Genomic DNA, 9961 nt, shown 5'->3' with positions numbered 1-9961 from the left:
TGAAGAATTGAGGAAAAATAGGTGAAATATGCAGAAATAATTAAATAAATGTAATCCTCCCTAACTCAGTTGGTTAGAGTGTCAGACTGTTAATCTGGAAGTCGTGTGTTCGATCCACACGGGAGGAGATTTTTTCTTTTTGAAGATTTTTATTTTTCAGATTTGAAATGTTGCGAGATGATCCTATACATCACCCGAAAGCTTTTGTTAAGTCCTAAACAGGAAAAACTTTTTTGGGGATATCAGATATTTTGCTCATTTGTGGATATATTCACGTACAGTAATCGCATTGATCTTGTATTGGTGCGAAGGCCGTTGATATTGGGGTGGTATCCATAAATTTCCCCAAAGCTTATCCCTTGTTTGTCATACGAGAACCGTCAAAGCCGCAAAAATTCTCTCAATTTTTGATCGTTGTTCGTTCAAAGGAACCTTTGAAGAATTGAAATCCCGGCAGTATTAGCGACCAATATACCAACTATTTCATTTTATTTCGTTCAAAGAAACCCAATATAGTTTTTCTGCCCGCTTACACTTTTTGTAGAAAAGTTGAGATTGAGAATCTTATCATCTTTCTAGATTTCTCTTTTCCGCCCTGTAACTCCATTTTGACAGTAGAGACTACAGCAGTATCCCGTATGTTGTGGTACTTAGTCTCTATGAGATAATCACAAGATGCATGCTCTTCCATCATTTAAGAAAAATGAGCCTCTTGTCACTCCAATGGACGAGTTCATATGATGGTGCAAATATTTACTCCCTTTCATGCTTTATCCTTTTGAATCCCTGCCAAATTCGAGTTTGATTGCTCTCTATCCAACCAAATTACTATATCCAACACATTCCTCCTTCTTAGTAGAAGCGAATATTGCTGCATCCTATATGCCGCACTTATTGGTCTCTATTGACCGATCATAAGATTTATGATTTCTAATAATATAATAAAAACTCAGATACAACAAGAAAGCTACACATTTACTGATTGTATTTCCCTTCGATCATTTTGGTAATCTCTCATTGTTAATGATCACAATTACTTTTTAAACTCAATGCCAAAAGAGATACAGACAACACACACCAACTTTCAGAAATATTATAGCATTATATCGTAATAGAAAATTTGAAAAAAATAATATCTTTATTTTGCTGAGTAATAAAAAAGTAATTTAATCGGTTCCACTATCAGAATGAAGATGATAAATAATTTCTTTATCTGATTTTTCTTCAAAGTCCTCGGCAAATGGATCTTTTCAGCTTTCGATTTTGGCTGAAATAGAGGATTATCATAAGTTAAACCTGCTTCTGTTGATATTGCAATATGGGCAGTTTCTTCAACCATTTCAATTGGTGAACTTTCTTCGTTATCTTTATATGCAAGAACAATCATTACTATTAAACCTGATATTACAATAATTTCAATAACTGCAATAATTATTAAAGCAATTACTAATGAAGTAGTTTGCTTTTCATTTTTATCATCAATTATATCTACATACTCGCTTGTTCTTGATGAACTTTCTGATAATGATGTAATAGATGATGAACTGATTGTGGATATTGATTCATGATTTTCTTCTTCTTCATCATCGCATTCTTCTTCAATTTCTGGTGGACAATAATGCTCAGATTTATTTAACTTTGGATAAGGAATATAGTTCGGGTTTGATGAATAGCCAGATTTATAGTTTGCAAGGTTCTCAAAAGGAACAGAAGTATCACATTTTTCTCTTAACATAAACATTTCGATAATTGTATAATCATACATATTTATCTTCTTCCGCCATCTTGTATTCATTAGATTTTCTGTAACAAAAATTCTATCAATTTGATCACCATCCAAATTTTTTGGCATAAAAGTACCTCCATAGCACACATTTGTTAAATATGGACACATTAAAAATGGATTGCCCTCAGCATCAACCATTCCTGGAATTATCAATGTTGTAATACCAAAATCAATAACTTTACCAGTCTCATCATCATATTTTGGAACTGAAATAATTGATCGATCTCCTATTGCTTTGATTTCCCTTGGAAGAATATATGTAGACATCAATTTTCCAAATGTTAGAACTAACATGTTTGATTCTCTTTCAATGATTTCATGCTCAAGAACTTTGAACCATCTATTATTACATTCAATAATTACAATTTCCTCTGATCCATAGAAGGATGTTGACTCTATGTATTGAATTTTACTTTGAAGTTCAAATTTTTTGAGATTCGTGAAACCAAATGAATAATCTCCAATTTTACTAAATATATTAGGTATGAAAATTTCTGATATAGATGAATCATTTAAAAATGCATCTGGAATTTGATATGAATTAAATATATCTAGACTTCCATAAATTAAATTGATTTCATCTGGAACGAGTTCATCTTCTAATTGCTCAGGCATAGAGAAATGTTTTAAAAATGAAGTAGCTTTAACTATCGTCAATTTTTTTAGTTTCTTGCATTTTGAAAATTCACCTATAGATAGGCAATCTGAATTAAGGACCATCTCTTCAATTCTGGTATCCATAAATGCTTCTTTCCCTACAGAATGGAGATTTGGGGCATCAAATTCAATCGTTTTCAAATTAATACAATGTGCAAATGCATTTTCATTTAATGTTGTTAATTTATTTGGTAATTTAACATATTCTAAATTCGAACATTGATAACAGAAGTAATTTGTTGAAGGATCATTTCCCGATTGAATTTCATAATCAAAATTAATTGATTTTATTGATTTACATTTTGCAAAGGCATATTGTAGGCCACTTATTCCATGATTAATAATAATTTCTTCGAGATTAATCGCCCCTGAAAATGCATATTTATCAATAATTTCAACATTAATTGGAATTATAAATTGTTTTCGTAAATTTGAAGGCATGTAATATGCAAGTTCAATGGAATAATTATAATAAATAAAAACATCATCTTCTAATTTTAGGTAAGGATTTGATTCATCAATTATAAATTTAATGCTAGGAGAATCATAAAATCCTAAGTTAGAAATCGATCCAAATGAAGCACAAATATAAACAGTATCAATTGATGTTACATCTTGAAATGGAAATTGTGATGAATCAGAATTCGGATTGGAAAAATTTTTATCAAGTTTGATAATTTTTACTTTTGATTTATAAAAAGCATGATCACCAATACTTTGAAGAGATGAAAGGTTTAATACAACATCAGACAAATCAGTGTATGCAAATGCATTGGAACCTATAGATTTTATATTTGATAAAAATGTGATTGATTTCAATTTTTCACATTGAGCAAAAGCATTTTCTCCTATTGAATTGGCATCATTTATTGTTACTGCTTCAAGATTATGACATTTATACATAAATCCACTGTAAATATTGCCTTTAATTACAACAGATTTGATTAAATTGCAAGCAGAAAAGGAGTAAGAATCACCAAAAATTGTTGAGGTCATATTTAATGATTCACATCCACTAAATGCATATTCATCAATTGAATTACAATGAGAAATGTCTATATTCATAAGTTTTGTGCAGAATCTAAAAGTAGATCCTCCAATGGATCTAATTTTCATTGATATGTTTACTAATGAAACACACGACATAAATGCATAGCTGGAGATATCAACAGTTACCTCGCATGTAATTGTTTTTAGCTCATAACAATTTTTGAAAGCTCCAGAATTTATTCTTGTAGTTCTTCCAAGGTCAACATATTCTAATTTTACACAATTTTGAAAACATGAAGGACTCATTGTCAATTCACGTTTAACAATAATTGATTTAAGTTCATAGCAACTATAAAATGCATAATAATCAAGATCAAAAAAAAAAAAAAAAAAAAAAAAAAAAAGGTAGTGGGGCTTCCAGGCACTTCGTGCCTTCTAGCCCTGAAGATGTTTAGTATAAATGAAGTCTTGACAAAACATTTACGAAGAAGTCTTGACAAAGTCTTTACGAAGAAGTCTTGACAAAACATTTACGAAGAAGTCTTGACAAAACATATACGAAGAAGTCTCAACAAAGTCTTTATGAAGAAGTCTTGACAAAGTCTTTACGAAGAAGTCTTGACAAAACATAGACAAGAAAGTTCATGAGTGTAAATGACCCAAAAATATATTTTAGGGTAGAAGGGTATATCTAACCTCTTTTCTAACCTCTTTTCTACCCTCTTGAATTTTCATGAAATTTACACCAAAAATATATTTTAGGGTAGAAGGGTATATCTAACCTCTTTTCTAACCTCTTTTCTACCCTCTTGAATTTTCATGAAATTTACACCAAAAATATATTTTAGGGTAGAAGGGTATATCTAACCTCTTTTCTAACCTCTTTTCTACCCTCTTGAATTTTCATGAAATTTACACCAAAAATATACTACTAGGGTCATTTACGAAGAAATCTCAACAAAGTCTTTACGATGAAGTCTTGACAAAGTCTTTACGAAGAAGTCTCAACAAAGTCTTTACGAAGAAGTCTTAACAAAGTCTTTACGAAGAAATTCATGAAAATTCAAGAGGGTAGAAAAGAGGTTAGAAAAGAGGTTAGATATACCCTTCTACCCTAAAATATATTTTTGGGTCATTTACGAAGAAGTCTTAACAAAGTCTTTACGAAGAAGTCTCAACAAAGTCTTTACGAAGAAATTCATGAAAATTCAAGAGGGTAGAAAAGAGGTTAGAAAAGAGGTTAGATATACCCTTCTACCCTAAAATATATTTTTGGGTCATTTACACTCATTTACGAAGAAGTCTTAACAAAGTCTTTACGAAGAAGTCACAATAAAACATCTGTCAAAAACCGCTTTTCTGTCACTTTTCAGGAAAAAACATTTTTATTATTATATATAAATGAATTTTACAAAACCACCGTTACCCTTCTTTGGAAATAAGAGTAGATGTAAAGATATTCTATTGAGAGAACTTAAGAAACTACCGAATGGTCTAACATTTGTAGATTTGTTCGGTGGAAGTTTCTATATATCCCATCTGTGCCATACTGTATTTCCTGACTCAAAGATTATATGCAATGACTTCGACAACTATATGAACCGTCTCAAACATATACCAGACACAAACAAAATATTGAGTGAGTTGAAAGAAAAGATACCTATAGGTAAGATGGAACGTATACCATTAGATAAGAAAGATATTGTCAGAGAGGTTTTGAAAAAAGCAGAGTATATTGACTGGGATAGTATATCTGCTAGACTATTATATAGTGGTGCTATAAGAGTTCATGACATTGAAACACTTATGTCAAAAGTTTTATATCTTAACTATACAAATGTTTTCAAAGAGAACATAGAAAAATATATTGAGGGTATAGAGTTTGTGAGATGTCATTGGACAGAGTTGTATGAAAAATATAAAAACAAGGAAAATGTTTTCTTTATAGTAGACCCGCCGTTCTATAACACATATGATTTTCAATACCAAGTAGACTGGACTTTGAGAGACTCTTTAGAAACTTTAGACGTTTTACATAACCATCCATGCTTTTACTTTACATCCGATAAAAGTGGTTTGGAAAGTGTCATGAGATGGTTAGAGGACATACATGACTATGAGTTTAGATACGATAAGATAGAATATGAGAGAGGTCCTATAAACTGGAGAAAGTGTCATAACAAAGAATTTTACTAGTAAGTAAATGTGGTTTGAAATAGGACTACTTGTTTTAGGTTTTTTCCATTGTGTCATTTACTTATTTGACGTGGCAGAAAGATATAGAGAATATGAAGATGAACCAATGCCTGCAAATGTTCAGTATATGTACTCGTAAGAGATATTTTTATCTAATATTAAATGGACGCACAGAACTTAGCGAATGCACAGCAACCTGGACAACCAAACCCAGAGAATATTCCAAATGAAGTTAGAATACAAACTGCAATGGCAAACTATGGTCAAGTGCCAACAGATGTACAAATGCAAACTGCCATGTCAAATGACGCTGCGTTAGGTTTGCCACCATGGTATGCAAATATGAGATGGAAAGAGTTTTATACAAACCCTGAAGTGGGATATAAACAACTCTATGCAGATGACGCGAACACAGGAGTTGACCCAGAGTATGTTTTCTACCAGAGGAGAAATAGAATGTATGAGCTCCAGTTAAAAAATGCAATGGAACTCAACAGGAAACGTAAGAGACTAGGCGGACATTAGATTTTTACATATAGTAAAATGGGTTTTTTTGGAAGAATAGGAAACTTCTTTCGAAATGTTGGAAGAGGTATATGGAATGGAATAAAAACCGTAGGAAGAGGAATTTGGAACGGAGTCAAAAATATTGGTAAAAGAGTAGGTCAGTTTGTTGGTATTATACCTAAAGACCCTGAACCAGAAGAACAAGCTCCTGTTATACAACAGCCTGAACCTGCACCACAGTCAAGTTGGCAACCAAATCCAACACCTCAACCGTATTAAAATTATATTTTTACCGTTCGATAGTAGTTGTATATGAAACTAAGTTCTAAGTAAAACGCGTGGTATAATGGAATTATTCTCTTTCTTCCATCTGTAGTAAACCATACTTGAAAGTCTGAAATACTTCCACTTGGTGGTTCATATAGCTTTGTAGGTTTTTCGTAAAAGTCATTTGCCAAGCATAAGAAAGAGTTTTGAGCGCCAGAAAATGAAGCATGAACAATAATAGCATCTGGGTCGAAAACATTTTCATATGTTCCATTAGGGTTTTCGACTTCATAATAGTCTGGGTGTACTGGATACCATGCAGGCTGATTTAACATCCTCATAAATCTATGCCATGCCAAGTTGTTATATTTTGTAGAAATATAAACGTTTTCTCCAAGGTCTTCTATTTTATTGATTTTAACAGTTGCATTTTTCCTGTCATAAATAATATCGAGATGGTACTCTCCTTCGTCAATGTTATACTGGTTTGCATATTCGAGATAGATATCGTTTATTTTTTCTTGAAAAGCTTGAAGAGTTGTTTCTAAGTTTACAAGCAAATTCACTTGTAAAAGTTTTCCCTGTTCAAATTTCTCATACGTACGTTTTTCTTTGTTATAGTATCGAACTTCAAAAGCGACTGTAAATGGGAAACCATGTATGGCTTCTGAAATGAACTTCATTCTACGAAAGCCAATAGCTTTTGTGACGGATGGGTCTCTTAACCATCTTAGTGGGTAGTCAAAACGATAGCCTTCATGCTTTACGGTCTCTGTCTCAAACTTTTGACCGACATTCGTAAAAAGTTCATCTAATGGTTTAGTTGTAGCAACTCTTGAATTTTCTTTTTCTATTGAAAGCATATTTTATCTAGAATAAAAATGTCGAAAGAAACAGCGTCTATGAGAGAAATACAACACAACCGACAACTCATTTTGCAAGCTCTAAATAAGAACACAACAAACTTTTCAAACTATTCTAAGATATCTGAGTCATTGAAAGAAGGAAACTTAAAATGACGATAAACCCAATGACAGATGAGTTTCTGTTTCAAGACAGTAAGAACCATACTGTTTGTATAAATCCAACAAAAAGAACTTTAAACGAGAAGCCTATAGATGAACTTCTTTTGAAGGCAGATATTGACAACAAAGCTGACAAAAGTATGTTGACGATGAGTTAGCACGTGTGGCTAGTGCGTTAGTGAAGAAGGCAGATAAGGAATATGTGGATGAAAAGGATGAAAAAATTAAAGAAATGGTTGAATGGTACCATGAACGGACAACAAAGATTTTAGAAGGTAAAGCCAATACAGGGTGGGTTTCAGGATGTTTAGACCTTAAAGCCGACAAAGAAACTGTAGATATGTTGACACAAACGGTTTCAAGTCATACCAGAGGTTTAATGGAAGATGGACAACAGTTGAAAGAGCTTGAGAAAGGTGTTACAGAGTTAAGGAATACAAAAGCAGACTCGACATGGATAACTGGATATGTAGATGCAACAAAAGAGTATATTTTCGCATGGACAGAAGGAACATACCCACAAAAATATCATAGACATAGCATCTCTGACGTAAATGAACTTGAAGAAAAGTTAGATAAAAAAGCTGACAAAACAGAGCTTCAAACGTTAAAGACAGAAATACTTCAAACACTATATCCTATAGGTTCTATTTACACGTCAATGAACTCTACCAAACCAGAAGTAGTACTTGGTCTCGGAACTTGGACTCAAATAGTCGACAAGTTTTTGTATTGTGCAAACTCTTCAAAGGAAACAGGTGGAAGTAAAACGATTTCAGGTGCAAATTTACCTGCGCACAGTCACTACATAAATTTAAGTACATCTGAAGCAGGTTTGCATAGTCATAGATTTTGGGATTGGTCAGGAATGACAAAAGGTAAAGGATATGATGTTAAAGAGGACGTTAAGTTTGCTATAAATTGTTACTGGAGTAACACTGAGGTAGGAGGAAGCCATACACATCGCGTTTCAGGGTATACGCAAACAACGGGCAAAGTAAAGACTACATGCCACCTTACATGACAGTTTACGCATGGTATAGAATTGCTTAGTCGTCATTTTCAACTTCTTTAGCATATTCGTCAGGAGTTGTCTTATATTTGTTAGGAACTGTCTTTGAAAGTATACCACCTTGAACTTTGACAAGTTTGAAACGAGGTCTGACAATAGTCGTTTTATCTTCTGCTTGCAGTGTGTACATTTTGCCATGTTTGCCTAAAACTTCATAATATTCTCTTGTATACTTTCTTCTATTTTTACGAACACGAATGTGAGTACCTGTCGGGTCCCATTGTTGTCATAGTCAATAGTATTTTCATATGGGTCGCGTTTAGGTATTTCTATTTTTACTTTGTCACCTTTCTGAAGTTTGAAGCCCGGCATTCTTTCTTGTTTGTCTCTTTTGACTAAATTATTAAATATATAGTCTTTCTCTAAGTCAGGGTTGTTTTTCATTTCTTCAGGGGAGTGGTTTCCCAAACCTTTTTGTTTACGGCTATTGTAAAATATTTAAAACTTGTCTCATCTTTGCCATGGAGAAGTGTCTATATTTGTCGTCATATGACATTTCATTTGCTTCACCACCTTGTGGTTGGTTTAAGTCTCTTAACATTTTTATACAACCGTCAATGACACCAAGAGCAGAATGGTTTTGGTCGACAATGAAATATTGGTTTACATTTTTTGAACGCAGATAGTTTTTAATATCGTCTGATTTGAAAGAACTTTCACAGTCAGATGTCAGTTTTGTTGGATGGTATTTGTCAACGAATATTGTCAAAGCAGTTTTCACATCTAAAATATTTTTGGACTGCAATGGTATGGCTTCACAGTATCTTGTGTTTTGACCAACAAATATTAGCCAGTATGGTGGTCCATCTGTTCTAACTCTCGAATGTTTTCCAAGATATCCATAAACCAAGCATTTGGTGTTGAACTAAAGATTTTTATCATGAGTGCTTTCTTTGTCGCTTTAGAAAACATAGGGGTCCTTGTTCGGATTCGTCATTTTTTACCCTATAAGAAATGGGTTTATTTGGCGCATTAGCAGGAGTTGCATCCAGATTTTTACCCGCAGTGGGAACAATTAGCTAGAGGTGTATTTGGAGTTGGAAGGAAGATTTTGAGTACATTAGGTATACTTAAAGAGAAAGCACAACCTATTTACAAACTGTACAGAAAGGTTGGGAGGTAGCACGAGATGCAACAAATCTTATTCCAAATCCTGAAACAAGAGGAAAAGTTAAGGATGGATGGATAATGTAGGAAGACAAGCAGGAAACTACTATAACAAAGCAAATGACTACTATAACCAAGCAGGGCACTATATGGACCAAGGTGAAAGATTCTTTAACAGAGGATATAACCATGCACAAGTGGGTAAACAATAACCAACCTCAACGCCTCAAACGTGGGGAATGTAAATTTTTTTACTGAGATGAAATGAACAATACAGCATTGAGACAAATGGGTTCAAGATGGATTTGTCGGCTTCCAGCAGTTACAACAACCAGTGTTTGTCAAGTTCTTCCT

The 9961-nt window shown here is 33.2% G+C and overlaps 4 protein-coding genes, 1 non-coding gene and 1 pseudogene across 6 annotated transcripts, besides 1 other annotated feature; 4 read left to right on the top strand and 2 right to left on the bottom strand.

Moving 5' to 3' along the window:
* The first annotated feature begins 54 nt into the window (after window positions 1-54).
* On the top strand, window positions 55-128 carry TVAGG3_1050330. Its single transcript has one exon. It is a non-coding gene; the product is annotated as a tRNA-Asn (tRNA).
* A 55-nt stretch (window positions 129-183) lies between these two features.
* Window positions 184-3739, bottom strand: TVAGG3_1050320 (leucine-rich repeats (6 copies)-containing protein; the record flags this gene model as incomplete). Its single annotated transcript, XM_001324586.1, has 1 exon — window positions 1139-3739. One exon carries the CDS (start codon window positions 3737-3739, stop codon window positions 1139-1141), a length of 2601 nt encoding a protein of 866 aa, XP_001324621.1.
* A 69-nt stretch (window positions 3740-3808) lies between these two features.
* Window positions 3809-9961: part of a mobile genetic element that runs on past the window's edge.
* TVAGG3_1050310 lies at window positions 4835-5652 on the top strand (annotated as a pseudogene). Its single transcript has one exon. A coding segment is annotated over exon 1 (818 nt).
* Window positions 5792-6154, top strand: TVAGG3_1050300 (uncharacterized protein; the record flags this gene model as incomplete). Its single annotated transcript, XM_001324585.1, has 1 exon — window positions 5792-6154. The coding sequence occupies one exon, from the start codon at window positions 5792-5794 to the stop codon at window positions 6152-6154; it is 363 nt and encodes a 120-aa protein (XP_001324620.1).
* TVAGG3_1050290 (serine threonine-protein phosphatase family) lies at window positions 6173-6415 on the top strand (the record flags this gene model as incomplete). The annotated part of the gene is made up of 1 exon (XM_001324584.1): window positions 6173-6415. The coding sequence occupies one exon, from the start codon at window positions 6173-6175 to the stop codon at window positions 6413-6415; it is 243 nt and encodes an 80-aa protein (XP_001324619.1).
* Window positions 6418-7266, bottom strand: TVAGG3_1050280 (uncharacterized protein; the record flags this gene model as incomplete). Its single annotated transcript, XM_001324583.1, has 1 exon — window positions 6418-7266. One exon carries the CDS (start codon window positions 7264-7266, stop codon window positions 6418-6420), a length of 849 nt encoding a protein of 282 aa, XP_001324618.1.

The sequence above is a fragment of the Trichomonas vaginalis genome, chromosome I, assembly GCF_026262505.1.
Source record: "Trichomonas vaginalis G3 chromosome I, whole genome shotgun sequence".
Classification (NCBI taxonomy): domain Eukaryota; phylum Parabasalia; order Trichomonadida; family Trichomonadidae; genus Trichomonas; species Trichomonas vaginalis.
Note: the sequence above shows the minus strand (reverse complement) of the source record. Positions and strands in the feature narration are given on the sequence as shown.